General features: G+C 37.3%; 1 protein-coding gene across 4 annotated transcripts in view; it reads left to right on the top strand.

The window, feature by feature from the left end:
• Positions 1 to 18,308, top strand: part of PAICS (phosphoribosylaminoimidazole carboxylase and phosphoribosylaminoimidazolesuccinocarboxamide synthase) — a 50,180-nt gene extending 31,872 nt beyond the window's left edge. For all 4 annotated transcript variants that reach the window (XM_059922933.1, XM_059922932.1, XM_059922934.1 and 1 more), the window contains 6 exons: positions 7,358 to 7,537; positions 7,633 to 7,746; positions 8,614 to 8,697; positions 9,629 to 9,809; positions 11,323 to 11,481; positions 15,451 to 18,308. In XM_059922933.1, the coding sequence (XP_059778916.1) occupies positions 7,358 to 7,537; positions 7,633 to 7,746; positions 8,614 to 8,697; positions 9,629 to 9,809; positions 11,323 to 11,481; positions 15,451 to 15,617 (885 nt within the window). In that variant the 3' untranslated portion in view covers positions 15,618 to 18,308. The remainder of the gene's footprint in view (positions 1 to 7,357; positions 7,538 to 7,632; positions 7,747 to 8,613; positions 8,698 to 9,628; positions 9,810 to 11,322; positions 11,482 to 15,450) is intronic.
• Positions 18,309 to 18,870: the final 562 nt, after the last annotated feature.

Raw genomic sequence — 18,870 nt, 5'->3', positions numbered from 1 at the left:
TATAACATAGCAACAAGTTTATTACAAAGTCAAAAGATTTAAATATTATCAAAGCTTTTGATACTACAGTTGTCATTCCAGAAATATTTGTCAAAAATGTACACTTTAATTAGCAATGATAATTCAGATTTTTAAAAGAAAACCTTTGAAAATCTGCTTATCTTATTTTGGACCAAGATGACTAACAAAATGAACAAATTAAAATTAGCAGTTACAAGTCGCTGGAAGAGCCTTTCCCAGAAGCATGGAGTGACACTTTCTCCTCAGGAAAAGGTGTTTTTTCTTTTTGGAGGCGGGTTGCGGGATCTTAGTTCCCCAACCAGGGATTGACGGCGTGCCCTCGGCAGTGAAAGCTCGGAGTCCTAACCACTGGACAGCCAGGGAATTCCCAGGAACAGGTTGGTGGGAAGCCTGGGTGAAGAAAAGAAGATGAACACAAGAACCAGATTCAAATCACCTGTACTCTTTGAACCCTATTAGGTGAAGCCAGATTGAGGCCTTCACATAATGAGATTGAACTTACTGTTTTCTACAGTCGTGTGGCTGACAGGGTCTTGGTGCTTCAGCCAGGTGTCAGGCCTGAGCCTCTGAGGCAAGAGAGCCGAGTTCAGGACATTGGACCACCAGAGACCTCCTGGCCCCACATAAAATCAATCGGCGAGTGCTCTCCCAGAGATCTCTGTCTCAGTGCTAAGACCCTGCTCCACCCAACGACAAGCAAACTCCAGTGCTGGACACACCATGCCAAACAACTAGCAAGACAGGAACACAACCCCACCCATTAGCAGAGAGGCTGCCTAAAATCATAATAAGGTCACAGACACCCCAAAACACACCACCAGACGTGGTCTTGCCCACCAGAAAAACAAGGTCCAGCCTCATCCAACAGAACACAGGCACCACTCCCCTCCACCAGGAAGCCTACACAACCCACTGAACCAACCTTACCCACTGAGGGCAGACACCAAAAACAACAGGAACTACGAATGTGCAGCCTGTGAAAAGGAGACGCCAAACACAGTAAGTTAAGCAAAATGAGAAGACAGAGAAATACGCAGCAGATGAAGGAGCAAGGTAAAAACCTACCAGACCAAACAAATGAGGAGGAAATAGGCAGTCTACCTGAAAAAGAATTCAAAATAATGATAGTAAAGATGATCTAAAATCTTGGAAATAGAATGGAGAAAACGCAAGAAATGTTTAACAAGGACCTAGAAGAAATAAAGAGCAAACAAACAATGATGAACAACACAGTAAATGAAATTAAAAATTCTCTAGAAGGAATCAATAGCAGAATAACTGAGGCAAAAGATGGGATAAGTGACCTGGAAGATAAAATAGTGGAAATAACTACTACAGAGCAGAATAAAGAGAAAAGAATGAAAAGAATTGAGGACAGTCTCAGAGACCTCCGGGACAACATTAAAGGCACCAACATTCAAATTATAGGGGTCCCAGAAGAAGAAGAGGGAAAAAAAGGGACTGAGAAAATATTTGAAGAGATTATAGTTGAAAATTTCCCTAATATGGGAAAGGAAATAGTCAATCAAGTCTAGGAAGTGCAGAGTCCCATACAGGATAAATGCAAGGAGAAACATGCCAAGACACATATTAATCAAGCTATCAGAAATTAAATACAAAGAAAAAATATTAAAAACAGCAAGGGAAAAGCAACAAATAACATACAAGGGAATCCCCATAAGGTTAACAGCTGATCTTTCAGCAGAAACTCTGCAAGCCAGAAGGGAGTGGCAGGACATATTTAAAGTGATGAAAGGGAAAAACCTACAACCAAGGTTACTCTACCCAGCAAGGATCTCATTCAGATTCGACGGCTAAATTAAAACCTTTACAGACAAGCAAAAGCTAAGAGAATTCAGCACCACCAAACCAGCTTTACAACAAATGCTAAAGGAACTTCTCTAGACAGGAAACACAAGAGAAGGAAAAGACCTACAATAACATACCCAAAACATTAAGAAAATATTAATAGGAACATACATATCAATAATTACCATAAAAGTAAATGGATTAAATGCTCCAACCAAAAGACATAGACTGGCTGAATGGATACAAAAACAAGACCCGTATTTATGCTGTCTACAAGAGACCCACTTCAGACCTATGGACACATACAGACTGAAAGTGAGGGGATGGAAAAGGATATTCCATGCAAATGGAAATCAAAAGAAAGCTACAGTAGCAAATCTCATATCAGACAAAAATAGACTTTAAAATAAAGACTATTACAAGAGACAAAGAAGGACACTACGGAATGATCAAGGGATCAATCTAAGAAGAAGATATAACAGTTGTAAATATTTACGCACCCAACATAAGAGCATCTCAATACATAAGGCAAATGGTAACAGCCATAAAAGGGAAAATCGACAGTAACACAATAATAGTATGGGACTTTAACACCCCACTTTCACCAATGGACAGATAAACCAAAATGAAAATAAATAAGGAAACTCATGCTTTAAATGACACATTAAACAGGATGGACTTAATTGATATTTACAGGACATTCCATCCAAAAACAACAGAATACACTTCTCAAGTGCTTATGGAACATTCTCCAGGATAGACCATATCTTGGGTCACAAATCAAGCCTTGGTAAATTTAAGAAAATTGAAATCATATCAAGTATCTTTTCCAGCCACAACGCTGAGACTAGATATCAATTACAGGAAAAAAACTGTAAAAAAATACAAACACATGGAGGCTAAAAAATACAGTACTAAATAACCAAGAGTTCACTGAAGAAATCAAAGAGGAAATCAGAAAATACCTAGAAACAAATGACAATGAAAACACGACAACCCAAAACCTATGGGATGCAGCAAAAGCAGTTCTAAGAGGGAAGTTTATGGCAATACAATCCTACCTCAAGAAACAAGAAATATCTCAAATAAACAACCTACCCTTACACCTAAAGCAATTAGAGAAAGAAGAACAAAAAAACCCCCGAAGTTAGCAGAAGGAAAGAAATCATAAAGATCAGAGCAGAAATAAATGAAAAGAAATGAAGGAAACAGTAGCAAAGATCAATAAAACTAAAAGCTGGTTCTTTGAGAAGATAAACAAAATTGATAAACCATTAGCCAGACTCATCAAAAAAAAAAGGGGGAGAAGACTCAAATCAACAGAATTAGAAATGAAAAAGGAGAAGTAACAACTGACACTGCAGAAATACAAAGGATCATGAGAGATTACTACAAGCCACTATATGCCAATAAAATGGACAATCTGGAAGAAATGGAGAAATTCTTAGAAAAACACAACCTTCCAAGACTGAACCAGAAAGAAATAGAAAATATAAACAGACCAATCACAGACACTGAAATTGAGACTCTGATTAAAAATCTTCCAACAAACAAAAGCCCAGGACCAGATGGCTTCACAGGTGAATTCTATCAAACATTTAGAGAAGAGCTAACACCTATCCTTCTCAAACTCTTCATAAATATAGCAGAGGGAGGAACACTCCCAAACTCATTCTACAAGGCTACCATCACCCTGATACCAAAACCAAACAAAGATGTCACAAAAAAAGAAAACTACGGGTCAGTATCACTGATGAACATAGAGGCAAAAATCCTCAACAAAATACAAGCAAACAAACTCCAACAGCACGTTAAAAGGATTATACACCATGATCAAGTGGGGTTTATCCCAGGAATGCAAGGATTCTTCAATATATGCAAATCAGTCAGTGTGATACACCATATTAACAAATTGAAGAAGAAAAACCATATGATCATCTCAATAGATGCAGAAAAAGTTTTTGACAAAATTCAACACCCATTTATGATAAAAACTCTCCAGAAAGTAGGCATAGAGGGAACTTACCTCAACATAATAAAGGCCATATATGACAAACCCACAACAAACATCATTCTCAGTGGTGAAAAACTGAAGCCCTTTCCACTAAGATCAGGAAAAAGACAAAGTTGCCCACTCTCACCACTATTATTCAACATAATTTTGGAAGTTTTAGCCACAGCAATCAGAGAAGAAAAAGAAATAAAAGGAATCCAAATCAGAAAAGAAGTAAAACTGTCACTGTTTGCAGATGACATGATAGTATACATAGAGAATCCTAAAGATGCTACCAGAAAACTACTAGAGCTAATCAATGAATTTGGTAATGTTGCAGGATACAAAATTAATGCTCAGAAATCTCTTGCATTCCGATACACTGATGATGAAAAAATCTGAGAGAGAAATTAAGGAAACACTCCCATTTACCATTGCAACAAAAAGAATAAAATACCTAGGAATAAACCTACCTAGGGACACAAAAGACCTGTATGCAGAAAACTATAAGACACTGTTGAAAGAAATTAAAGATGATACAAACAGATGGAGAGATATACCGTGTTCTTGGATTGGAAGAATCAACATTGTGAAAATGACTCTACTACCCAAAGCAATCTACAGATTCAATGCAATCCCTATCAAACTACCACTGGCATTTTTCACAGAACTAGCACAAAAAATTTCACAATTTGTATGGAAACACAAAAGTCCCTGAATAGCCAAAGCCATCTTGAGAAAGAAAAACGGAGCTGGAGGAATCAGGCTCCCTGGCTTTACACTATACTACAATGGTACAGTAATAAGACAGTATGATACTGGCACAAAAACAGAAATATAGATCAGTGGAACAGGATAGAAAGCCCAGAGATAAACCCATGCACCTATGGTCATCTTATCTTTGGTAAAAGAGGCAAGAGTATACAGTGGAGAAAAGACAACCTCTTCAGTAAGTGCTGCTGGGAAAACTGGACAGCTACATGTAAAGGAATGAAATTAGAACACTCACTAACACCATATACAAAAATAAACTCAAAATGGATTAAAGACGTAAATGTAAGGCCAGACACTATAAAACTCTTAAAGGAAAACATAGGCAGAACACTCTATGACATAAATCACAGCAAGATCCTTTTTTACCCACCTCCTAGAGAAATGGAAATAAAAACAAAAATAAACAAATGGGACCTAATGAAACTTAAAAGCTTTTGCACAGCCAAGGAAACCATAAACAAGATGAAAAGACAACCCTCAGAATGGGAGAAAATATTTGCAAACGAAGCAACTGACAAAGGATTAATCTCCAAAATATATAAGCAGCTCATGCAGCTCAATATCAAAAAACAAACAACCCAATCCAAAAATGGGCAGAAGACCTAAATAGACATTTCTCCAAAGAAGATATACAGATTGCCAAGAAGCACATGAAAGAATGCTCAACATCATTAATCATTAGAGAAATGCAAATCAAAACTACAATGAGGTATCACCTCACACCAGTCAGAATGGCCATCATCAAAAAATCTAGAAACAATAAATGCTGGAGAGGGTGTGGAGAAAAGGTAACCCTCTTTCACTGTTGGTGGGAATGTAAATTGATACAGCCACTATGGAGAACAGTATGGAGGTTCCTTAAAAAACTAAAAATAGAACTACCATATGACCTAGCAATCCCACTACTGGGCATATACCCTGAGGAAACCATAATTCAAAAAGGGACATGTACCGCAATATTCACTGTAGCACTATTTACAATAGCCAGGACATGGAAGCAATCTAAGTGTGCAGTGGCAGATGAATGGATAAAGAAGATGTGGCACATATATACAATGGAATATTACTCAGCCATAAAAAGAAACGAAATTGAGTTATTTGTAGCGAGGTGGATGGACCTAGAGTCTGTCATATAGAGTGAAGTAAGTCAGAAAGAGAAGAACAAATACTGTATGCTTACACATATATATGGAATCTTAAAAAAAAAAAAAGTTCTGAAGAACCTAGGGGCAGGACAGGAAAAAAGACACAGTTGTAGAGACTGGACTTGAGGACACGGGGATGGGGAAGGGTAAGCTGGGTCGAAGTGAGAGAGTGGCATTGACATATATACACTACCGAATGTAAAATAGATAGCTAGTGGGAAGCTGCCGCATAGTATAGGGAGAACAGCTTGGTGCTTTGTTACCACCTAGAGGGGTGGGATAGGGAGGGTGGGAGGGAGACGCAAGAGGGAAGGGTTAGGGGGATATATGTATACGTATAGCTGATTCACTTTGTTATACAGCAGAAATTAACACAATGTAAAGCAATTACACTCCAATAAAGATGTTAAAAAAATAAATAAATAAAAAGTACAATTAGCAGTTATTAGGAAGAAGAGAAAAGTAACAATTCAGTAAATTTTTAAATCTATTATTGAAGAGTTTGAAGTAAAGGCTAATATGGGGACCTTTTTATATTCTTTTTTTTTTTGGCCACACTATGCGGCTTGTAGGATCTCAGTTCCCCGACCAGGGATTGGACCCAGGCCATGGTAGTAAAAGCCTGGAATCCTAACTACTATGCATCAGGGAACTCCCAAGGGATCATTTTATAGTCTAATGTAGAAAAACTGTTACTCTCAATGTTTCTTATAAGCAAAAACATACAATAAAGGATGTAGGAATCAACGGTCATGAATTTGTATTGGTTTTCTTTATTGAAACTGCTTTTTTCTTTTCATCTTTGTTTATGCTAAGTATATTTCTTCTATTTCAGAAGCGATGTTATTGTTGCTTTTTATTTTATTTATTTATTTATTTTTTTATGGGCTGCGCTGTGCAACTTGTGGGATCTTAGTTCTCCAACCAGGGGTTGAACCCAGGCCCTCGGCAGTAAAAGCATGGAGTCCTAACCCCTGGACCACCAGGCAATTCCCTGCTGTTGCACTTTTATTCAGTGAACTGCACAGCTTAAAGCATTGTCTTATAATTATACAAATCAAGAATCCATAAAAGAAAAATTTCATGTTCAGTTGGGACACTACTTAGAATAAAATGAAAGTATTGTATTTTTTCACCCATCTCTTTACTTTGCACGAAGTCTCTTGAATTATCAAGTAATGTTCCTGAAGACTTATAGTCTTGTATGAATTCTTATCAAAAATAAGGTCAGGGGATTATGAAAGTTGCATTCTGCAAAGATTTTGGTGGACTAAAATGTGTTTTGGCCTTCTTACCATCTCTGTTGCCTCTGATTAAGGAAAGATAAAAATCACAAACTTGTATTTAAATTATTTATATATGGAAAGCAAATTATTTACAAATACTTTGACATAGAATAAGTTACCCCAAAATTTTGAATTTTAAAGTAGCTATTGAAAATAGAAGAGTTTAAAATGATTGCTCTGAATTAAAGGGTATTTTAAACAAACATTAAATCTTTAGAGAAAATGAATATTTCTGAGGAATTTATCATGCTCAAGGGACAAAGGACTTCAGTTTATCTGAAAAGTTCAAAATTTTTGTACTTAATTGTACTTCTATACTTTTTTCTCAGGATGATGCTAATAATGATCCACAGTGGTCTGAGGAACAGCTAATTGCTGCAAATTTTTGCTTTGCTGGACTTGTTATAGGCCAAACTGAAGTGGATATCATGAGTCATGCTACACAGGCTATTTTTGAAATACTGGAGAAATCCTGGTTGCCCCAGAACTGTACACTGGTTGATATGAAGGTACAAATGAAATGGAGGTTTGAAAGTAAAGGTTATAACCGAGAAATGTCTTTGTAGTAATTTTGAAAAACTCTTTGGTGATGTGCTATTTCTAGATTGAATTTGGTGTTGATGTAACCACCAAAGAAATTGTTCTTGCTGATGTTATTGATAATGATTCCTGGAGACTCTGGCCATCAGGAGATCGAAGCCAACAAAAAGACAAACAGGTAGGTAATGCTTCAGGTTTTCTTTAATCCTTTGCAAGATCAGGCTGGGATAGAGAAGAAGGGGAAGATGGGAGGAAAAGAAAAGTCAGTTATTGTTACTTATGATATGAACCTGAGTTGTTGATTGCTATTTATTTTTAAAGATAAATATCTCTTATGTTTCATGTATCATGGAAAAAAGATAGGAGTGATACTTCACATTTATGAAGCAGATTTCTCATTTATTATCTTAATAGACTCACGCAGAGTAAGTATTATCCTTGTTTGGCTAATTGAAAACTAAGGCTCTAAGATGATAGATATCTTCACAGTTACAAGAGTAAGTGGCAGATCTGGAACTTGGGTCTTGCAGATCTTATCAGGCTCCATATCTGCTCTTTCCTATGAAAAACAAAATTAGGGCAAGACCCTCTCTATACTTAATACGTAAGAATTGTCAGGGCAGCTAATTGTAGTTGCTGGTATAGTAACTCAGATGAAAATACAAGTATACATCACCATCTGAACTTTCTCTAGTCTAATTCAGGAAATGAATTTGTTGACTTGCATACATTTTCAGATATATCCTTTGCTATGCAAACTCTTCATAATCTGTACCCAAAACTCAGAAACCAAATAATTTTAGATAGGAAGAATATTACTAATAGAATACTTTACCCAGTCTTCTTTTCTATCAGAAAACTCTGGCTCTTTGCACTGACTTAGGTCTGGGAATTGGGTGAGAGGTAGTGAGTCTCTATAATGGTGGCTCACATCAGTCATCTCTGCTTACTAGATCTAGTTGCTGGGTGTTTTTTGGGGGAGGGAGTAGGGGGAGGTCATGCACATCTAGTGCTTGTATTCTAAACTTTCTATCTTATTTTCTAGTCGTATCGTGACCTCAAGGAAGTAACTCCTGAAGGGCTGCAGATGGTAAAGAAAAATTTTGAGTGGGTTGCAGAAAGAGTAGAGGTAAACCTTTTGTAATAAATCAGTATTGTATTGGATGTTTTTCTCCAAGAAAGTCTTGCTTCAAAAAGAAAAAAAAAAAAAATGAGAGGGTGTAGTGCTTTTCTTTTTTCCAGTGACTTTAAAGAAAGGAGCACCTTTAAAAAATGTACCAGCTGAACTATCCTCACTGGCATACTGGAACTCCCTGCTGTGAAACTGGCCAGTCCTCATCTCCCAAATCCTGTTGGGGGAACCTGGAATCCTTTCCTCCCTGCCCCCTACAGGAGAAGCCTTACATTTCTTACCCACCTCTCCACTGCTACTCAGAGTTCCACTAGCAAGAGTTTAGAATTGGAACTCCATGTGACATTAAAATGTCACTCTAAAATTTATGGTATTATTATTAGTATAATTCCATGGAAATTGAATGGGGTTTATGGTTATCCAAGGGTAGTAACTACTTTTTAGAACATCATTTCCATAGGAACATGCATTTTGAATTCCAAGCAACTAACTTAAAAAGATTTATAATATGACTTCTATTATGGCTGATTATACCTTAAAACCCCCCATTGAACAGAATGTACTAAAAATCTTCAATGACATATTTTATATTGTAGCTTCCTGAATATTAATTAAAAGGTTTGAGTATTTATCCTTGCTTTTTATTACAATAGTAAACAATTTATCTGGTTAAAAATCTTACTCATTAGGTCTTAGTTATGAAGACCACTTTCCTTTATATATAGAGGTTATTTTGAAAAATAAATCCTCTATCATTTTGTTCTGCTTGTCTGTCTTAAATTTGGTCTATTAAAGGAAATATTGTGGCAGGTTGTAATTTTACTATAAACTATAGCTCTGTAAACTGACTATTCTTACAGTACTCATTCCTATATTTATTCATTTTTGTCTTTGCCTTCTTTTGCATATTCATGTTTTTCTTTTCCAGTTGCTTCTGAAACCAGAAAGTCAGTGCAGGGTTGTAGTATTGATGGGCTCAACCTCTGATCTTAGTCACTGTGAAAAAATTAAGAAGACTTGTGGAAATTTTGGCATTCCCTGTGAACTTAGGGTAACATCTGCCCATAAAGGACCAGATGAAACGCTGAGGATTAAAGCTGAGTATGAAGGTAAATGTAGAATAACTAGAGCATTTCAGGAAGTTCTCCTGATTTTGCCCCAAATTTTATGTTTAGATTAATAATGCTGAAAAATAGTTTCGCCACATTCCAAGGGAAAAAATGTGATATTCTAGGCTTTCATGATGTTTACCTCCAAAAGTTTTAAGGTGCTCTAGGAGCTTATAAAAGAATGGACCAGGGAGAAAGAACTGAAAATGCAAGCATGGGAGGAAAATGAAAACTAGAATTAGTCTTTACCTAATCCCCTCAAGCATCGTTTCTAATATGCTGCAACAGAAGACAGGCCCCACGTCAATTACAGAAGGAGGGCTTAGGGTTGAAGCAGCAGATTCTCTCAAGTATCTTTAACGGTCAGCCTTTCCTGGGAGGCAGTCAAACATGAAATTAAGGAATAATTTCAGAATTTAGTATATAAAAGAAATGTCTTGATGGGATAGCATCTAAAATATGGAGCCCTGTAGATTGGAATGTTTCTCAACTGGAAAAAATATTGGTTGAGTATTCCTTCTGAAGGTAGTTGCTATAGGAGCATAGTTACTGAATTTTGGAGGGTTTTTTTTTTTCAGGGGGTGGGTGGGAATGTCTCAGACCTCTTTGATAAGCTAATAAAAGCCAGATCTCTTTCTCCAGAAAAATGCAAACATAAAATTTTGGATTCTAAGTTAAGAATCACTGTTATAGGAAACAAAGGAATAACTTATGAATTTATGAAAAAATAAAATATTTATGAGGTATGTTTAAAAATATATTGAAGGGTCTTAAATATTTGGGTACTATATTATTGAATTCAGTTCCTCAACTCTTATTTCAAGAAGTGTCACTAAACGCATATATGTGGAACCTAGAAAAATGGTACAGATGAACCAGTTTGCAGGGCAGAAATCGAGACACAGATGTAGAGAACAAACATATGGACACCAAGGGGGGAAAGCGGCAGGGGGGTGGGGATGGTGGTGTGATGAATTGGGCGATTGGGATTGACATGTATACACTGATGTGTATAAAATTGATGACTAATAAGGACCTGCTGTATAAAAAAATAAATAAGATAAAATTGAAAAATTAAAAAAAAAAAAAAGAAGTGTCACTAAACCTATAGTCTCTATTAATTGTGTCTCCCATACCCTGTTGGTTGAAAGACACCAGGAGAGATGCCGCTTCAGGTGGTGTCATTCTTTGCTTCAGCGAGCCAAAGTAGCAATAGTAGAGGGGGCCTTTGAACCATTCCCTCACTCACACCCTGGTGTTATACCTCCTTTGTACTACAGATCTCAAAGATGGCCAAACTTCTTCTTGCTACTTCATTACTTGATATACAGTAAGTGGCAGAGTGAACCTTATATTTTGAATATATATTTAATAATAGTGTCAATATAGTGCCTTTTCTGGAGACTATTGTTAAAGAACTCAAGGAGTTACTACACATGGGCCCTTTTTTTTTTTAACCTATCTTTAAATCTCTTGAGTGCTTAGCCTAATTATAAACTTGTAATTTGCCTAGGGGATGGCATTCCTACTGTATTTGTGGCAGTGGCAGGCAGAAGCAATGGTTTAGGACCAGTGATGTCTGGTAACACAGCATATCCAGTTATCAGCTGTCCTCCCCTCACTCCAGACTGGGGAGCTCAGGATGTGTGGTCTTCTCTTCGATTACCCAGTGGTAAGATAATTGAATTTTTAAAAAACGTTTATTAAAAAGTTTCAAATATGCACTGTAGTAGAGAGAATAACATAATGAAATCTCACGTACCCGTTACCCAGCTTCAGAAATTAACATCTTGCTGCATCTATAGCCCTCTCCTGCTGGATTATTTAAAGCAGATCTGAGAGATTATGGCATTTTATACTTCAATATTTACGTATGCCTTTCTAAATGATAAAGACCCTAGTTTTAAAATCATAATTATGATACCATATTCACACCTAAGAAAAATTAATGGTAATTTCTTAAAATCTAATTTCCAATTAGTGTTAAAGTTTTTCCAGTTGTCTCATTTGTTTTTATAGTTTGTTTATTCAAATTAAGATCCAACATAGCCCTTATATTGCACTTAGTTTATATATCTCAAGTCTCTTTTAATCTTCCTTTTTTTTTTCCTCTTTCATTTCTCCTATAGAATTTTCTGCATTCTGGATTTAGCTGATTACATTCCTGGGTGTTGTTTAACATGCTCTTCCATCCCCTATTTTCTGTAAAGTGGTGGTAAAGTCTGTAGTTAGATCAAGTTCAGATTTGGTTTTGGTTTTGGTTTTGGTTTTGGTTTTTTTCCCCACCCAGGAATACATCATTCATGGTATTTTGTTGTTTTGTTTTGTTTTGTTTTTTGTAAATGTGATTGTTACTTCTGTAGAGGAAATAAAATATTTAAAAATTAGGGATTAGAATAATTAAAACCAAGGAAGTTTCATCAGTTGGCTAGCTGAGCAGGATCTCATAAAATAACAATATTGTTGTGTGCTCATCATGGTCCAAGATAATGATCTGATCTACAAGGCCTGAGTGTCAATACTGTTTCAGTAAGAGTCGATCTGCTTATTACTTAATAAACCTCATATTTTTCTCAGTCGTGTAAGTGTAAATCCGCTCTTGATATGTGTTAAGTAATTGTGCCCTCTGACATGTTCCCATATGGACGGCTTCTCTCTAGGCCTGCTGCACTGCTCTTGTCTTAGGATCTCTCTCTACAGCATCCTGGACTTTCATTTTGCCTTTCTCTAGTCTCGGATCTCCTGTTACCTAGGTCCCTATTTTCTGTCAGAATTTTTTCTTTTTTTAATTTATTTAATTTATTTATTTTTGGCTGCGTTGGGTCTTTGTTGCTGCTCGCGGGCTTTCTCTAGTTGCCGTGAGCAGGGACTACTCTTCATTGCAGTGTGCGGGCTTCTCATTGCGGTGGCTTCTCTTGTTGCAGAGCTCGGGCTCTAGGCGCACGGGCTTCAGTAGTTGTGGTGGGCGGGCTCAGTAGTTGTGGTGCATGAGCTTAGTTGCTCCGTGGCATGTGGGATCTTCCTGGACCAGGGCTCGAACCTGTGTTCCCTGCATCAGCAGGCGGATTCTTAACCACTGTGCCACCAGGGAAGCCCTGTCAGAATTTTGAGGTCATTACCTCTCTGTCTTCTAGCTTCCAGAGTTATTGAGAACTCCAGTGCCCTTCCACCATTCTGGTTCTAGGTCATTTATGAATTTTGTTTCTTTCTGGAAACTTCTTGGATCTTTTATCAATCCATTATTCTTAAATTTCACGAAGATGCATCTTGGTGAGTCTGTTTTCATCCTGGGCTTGTAGTGGGCTCTTTTAATCTGGAACTTTGATTCTTTAGTCGTGGGAAATTTTCTTGAATTACTTAATAATTTCCTTCTGCCTCCATTTTCTTTCTTCTTTCATTTTTGGATTTACTTTTCACCGCCTTGATTTCTATTTTGTTTTCTTATTTTTTTTTTTTTAATATTTATTTATTTTATTTTTGGCTGTGCCGGGTCTTAGTTGTGGCATGCAGACTTCGTAGTTGCGGCACACAGGATCTTCATTGTGACATGCGGACTCTTAGTTGCAGCATGCATGTGGGATCTAGTTCCCCGACCAAGAATCGAACCTGGGCCCCCTGCATTGGGAGTGTGGAGTCTTACCCACTGGACCACCAGGGAAGTCCCTGTTTTCTTATTCTTGTTGCCATACTTTCTGGAAGATCTCTTCAACTTTACATTTCAACCCATCTATTGAGCTTTTCATTTTGAACGTGGTATTTTGAATTTCTTACAGCTCTTTTTGTTCTCTGGTCTCCCCCTACCACCTCCCCAAACATCCTTTTCTTGTTTAATCTTTGCAATAACCTCTTCTATCTCTCTGAGATTATTGTTCCTTTCATATTAGTTCCTTTCCATAGCTGTTTGCTAAGCCTTGGCTGTTTTCTCTTGTTTAAGAATGGCACTGTAAAAACCAATTGGAGGGACTTCCCTGGTGGTCCAGTGGCTAAGACTTCACGCTCCCAATGCAGGGGGCACAGGTTCGATCCCTGGTCAGGGAACTAGATCCCACATGCATGCTGCAACTAAAAGATCCCACGTGCTGCAATGAAGATCCCGCACATGGCAACGAAGATCCTGCGTGCCGCAACTAAGACCTGGTACGGCCAAATAAATAAATATAAATTTTTTTTTTTTAAAAAGTGTTATAAAAAACCAATTGGAAGCTCTGCAAGTGGGTAGGGCTTGTCAAAAGTGGCCTCCAGGGCTTCCCTGGTGGTGCAGTGGTTGAGAATCTGCCTGCCAATGCAGGGCACACGGGTTCGAGCCCTGGTCTGGGAAGATCCCACATGCCGCGGAGCAACTGGGCCCGTGAGCCACAATTACTGAGCCTGCGCGTCTGGAGCCTGTGCTCCGCAACAAGATAGGCCGCAATAGTGAGAGGCCCGCGCACCGCGATGAAGAGTGGCCCCTGCTTGCCACAACTAGAGGAAGCCCTCACACAGAAACGAAGACCCAACACAGCCAAAAATAATAAATAAATAATAAATAAAATTAAAAAAAAAAAAGTGGCCTCCACTGTGAGTGATCTTGTAGGGTCATTCTTTGAATAACCCCTCACGTCAGTGTCTTTGATCTTTTCTCATGTGTTGGCCAGAATTACCAGAGAACCTTTTTAGTCTCAGTCTCCTGCCTGAGTTTGTTAACGTGTGCAAATTTAATCCCATGTTTTCACCGTGGCATTCCTTGCTTCACCTGTGCCCAGTTGGCACAGAAGTCTGGACTAAAGTCTGTTTTGCCTCCAGAAGAATTAAAAATTCTGCCACGGTGCAGAAGGGGCCATTGTTCAGGTACATAGAGTGGGGAGGAGGATCTGATGGCCTTACTTCTTCTTGACTTTCACTCAGTCTTCTTCTTTTTAGCCCCATTTTCAACCTGATTCCTCCCCTAAAAGGTATCTGGTGTCACCAATTCCTCAACCTTTGAGTGGGTTCTGTAATGTCAGGTTGCTTCTCATCTTTCCCTGCTTCTAGTTAGGATTAAATTTTCTTGGTCTGCTAAGTTAGTTACTACTCCATTTGCCAAAATGTTATTGCTGTTATCTCTTTGTGTATGTTTATGTCTATTTTCTTTATTCCCTTTACTGTTGTTTTTATAGGTTTCAGAGATACATACATCTTGTGAGTAACCTATCTTTAGCTAGACTGATCTGATTATATCAACTTCCCAAGTTAAAAATCTATAACTATAGATGAAACTATACCCAAATTTATGCCAGAGGAATAGTATAGATATTATTATCCATGGAGCTTAGAAAAAGGAATTTTGAGCAAATATGTGGCAGTTTTTACCTAGTAATATCCAAGGAGAGACAGAACCTAGAATATTTTTAGATTCTGATCATTAGAATTGGGGAGAATCTTTTGAGGAACGTTTTCACAGTGGCCTGTGTAAGATCCTGAATATTTATCATCTTATAATCACTTTATCACTCTAAAGAGTAAAGATGGAAACTCCTTCCACAGATCTTACTTCAGACAAGGATAATATAGTAGCTGTATTGTCTGTGGCTAGCAGGGTTTCTGAGAGTATAAGATAGTTGGGTAAGTGGTATTTTCATTATTAATTTACAGCTCAATTTTCTGTCTTTTCTTTTATGAATAGGTCTTGGCTGTTCAACCATACTTTCTCCAGAAGGATCAGCTCAGTTTGCTGCTCAGATATTTGGATTAAACAACCATTTGATTTGGGCCAAACTGCGAGCAAGTGTATTGAACACCTGGATTTCCTTGAAGCAGGCTGACAAGAAAATCAGAGAGGGCAATTTATAAGAAAGAACATCATTGCATTTTTTAGGAGAAAAACTATAAATTTCTAGTTTAGCTGCAGAAAAAAAAAATCAAGTAAGATGAAAAGATTTTAAATCAATCAGAGAAAACAAAATTTATAAGTGAGTAAATGCTTCTCTAGATTCATGAATTAGTAGAATAAATGTACATATATATTAGTATTTCTTTATAAGTAGCGAAATTACTATACATTTAAAATTAATCTCTTACCCATATATGGTCATTGTTAGGTAGGCAGTATAATTAAATATATTTCTTAAATGATAATAATGTCCTATTATAGAGCTAGCTCTAAAGTTACTACTTGACGTTCTACATCTCAGTCTGTAAGTTTTAGAAACTTAAAATGGTTGTATCTTAGGGTGGTTAAGGGCAATATAGTCCTCTTTCACATTATGATCTTTACAAAACTCTAGGGCATGGTTTTTTATTTGCAGTCAGTATGTCAGAAAATGATGTTGTATTTATCCCTAGCTATAGCTAGAGATGATGTTTGGGTTTGATATTTCCTTTTTAAAGAAAAGCTGAGATTGACGCTGGGGGTAAGAAAGACATGAAATAAGATGAAGGGGCACTGTGGAAACCATGGAGAGACTTCTGAGAACTTCTCTGTTAAGTGTCAGGGCAATTTCCCATGGAAAAGAAGTAGAGTCACCTTCGCCATTGCAAATGAGTTAGTAAATCTTACTTGGCTCTGTAGGTCATAAAATTCTTTTAATTCTGATAACATATTTTAGCCAGACTAACAATCTCCAACCTACCATCATTTTCAGAAATTGGAATCTCCCAGTTAATACCCATAAGTAGTTTCTTTCTTGTAATAGTATTAAGTCTAGGCAGTATACCCAGCAAAATGCACTTCTAAAGGAGCAGTTGTTACTGAGAGGTATGATAGTTCATCATGAGTCTATAAACCATATTTGGAAATATCAATGTTACATTATGCAGCCTTGAGGATTTTATAGATCATTAAACTTTAATCCAGGTGTCTATGAACCTCTTAAGCTTACATGTAAAATTTTATGTATATGTTCACTTCTGTGAGAAGGGGGCAATCAATTTTTACCAAAAAGATGTGTCCCCGCCAAAATGTTAAGAATCTCTGCTACAGATGAAATCTTGATAAAACTTTTGCCACTGGCCTACACTGCCTATGCTTTTTCACCTCCCTCTCAACTGTTAACAAGCTGGCATCTCATCACTTCCTTCACCTGATTACTGTTGGGTATGACTGACCTAACTTCCTTTCTTGGGCTATACACCAAGTTGTTCCAACCTCAATCTTAATCATTCCTCATATTTTACTCTTTCCCTTAAGTATTGATGTTTCCTACTATTGAGTCCATTGTTTACAAATAATGATAGGATAATTTTAATTCTTTATAGTGAAGTCTGTAGACTTGTATTTTCAGCTGTCCATTTCTGTCTGAATGCTCCAAACTTAACTCATCTTTCACCAAGCCTATATCTGGCTGCACTCACTGTCCCAAATCAGAAGCTTAATTTGATCCTTGATGTTTTTCTCTGACCTTTCATTTCTAACTCATCACCAAGTCTTGAATTTACCCTGTTTACCCATCCACTGTACAGAAACCTCAAGCAAGGGTCAAATTCTGTATTACTAGCCTGATGTAGGTCTTCATTCTTAACCCAGCCTTTCTGAGGTTGATTGTCCAAGGACTTACAACAAAAACTCTTAAATAAATGTATTTTGCAACATAGACTCCTTTGAAAATATGAATGCTGTTGACCCTCTCCCTAGAAAATTGCACAGTATGTTTACTAACAGGTTCCATTTGTTCCTGGGTTCCTTGAAGCCCATCCATAGTCTGTAGGTTAAAATTGCTGTTGTAACCCATCAAGGGAACTTGCTTTCCTCTTTTTCAGACTGTTGCATATCTGTACCTTTCGTTCTTAGAATGTTCTCATTTGTCATTAAAATCTACTTGTTAGTTACTAGAGCTTCATCTTCGCTTTCTCCATGCAACCTTCCCTGATAAACCTTCCAGCTACAGTGGCTACAAGTACTTTCTCTGTTGGATTGTAAGCTCCCAAAGAGGAGAAAACGTAATTCTACAGTTTATTTCCCTTACATTGTCTTATGGTCTGATGTGCTAATGCCTAGCTGTCTGTCAGAAATGGGGGAATTATAAAAATCATGTACTGCTTTATTTTCTAAAGTTAGATCACAAGAACAGTTAAAAAGATTTGATTTTAACATCTTTGAACTTGGGCTTCATAGTCTCTGAATAGTCATTGGCTGGCTGCTATTTCAGCTGTTCTGTCCCTGCCTAGAAAAAGCTCCACCTGTTTCTGTGCAGTACATAAAAATTTCAAACACTGATTGAGACTCGTAGATAGGACTTACCTTTATCAATGGTCATTATTAGTTTCTTAATAGAGTACATATATCCTCAGTAGTATAGTTCATCAGTGCTAGAGTAAATACTTGTTTGAAAGTATTTTAACTGTTATAAAAAGTAATTTACACAAACCTACCTGGTTTGCCATCTTTGGGTGTTTATACTTTCTGTGGGCTTATAGTTAAATAGAGGAAGAAAAATTGTGTCCGAATAACGCTGTACTTAAACTTTATATCTTAAAGCCACACTTAGAATTGCTTTAATGCCTTCTGAAATTTAAACAAAGCAGCCAAATAAAAGACAAGGATAAGCTCTTGTGTGAAGCTTTATTCATTCATCCATGTGTGAAATACATGTTTTGCCTTATTTTATTCTAGGCCCTAGGAAAGCAACACTGAACAGAGACAAGGCCCTCGCCCTCACAAAAGTTACATTTTATTGGGGATAACAAACCATAAAAGATAAATCAGATAGATTCAGGGAGGTATAAGTGCACATGAAGAACACCCAAGGTGAGAGGACAGTGATGGGGTAAGAGGAAGGTTTTTAAGGAGAGCAGGGCAATGGTGTAAAAGAGGAAGCCATGCAAAGATACGGGGAAATAGTTTCCCAGACTAAAAGAACAGAAAGTAAAACAGCTTTGCCTTTCTGAGGACCTGCAAACATGCTAATATTGCTGGAGCTCTGTGAGCAAGGGTAAGAGTGGAAGGAGATGTTGATGTAAGCAAAGGCTAGATAACTTAGGGCCTACAGACCACACTGAAGTGTGTCAGGAAAAACCATTGGTAAGTTTGAGCAGGGGCTGACATGATGTATTCAACAGGTTTTAAAGTATTCTCTGGCTGTTGTGTGGATTAGAGGAGAAGCAAGGA

This window comes from Balaenoptera ricei, chromosome 5, assembly GCF_028023285.1.
Source record: "Balaenoptera ricei isolate mBalRic1 chromosome 5, mBalRic1.hap2, whole genome shotgun sequence".
NCBI lineage: Eukaryota > Metazoa > Chordata > Mammalia > Artiodactyla > Balaenopteridae > Balaenoptera > Balaenoptera ricei.
Note: the sequence above shows the minus strand (reverse complement) of the source record. Positions and strands in the feature narration are given on the sequence as shown.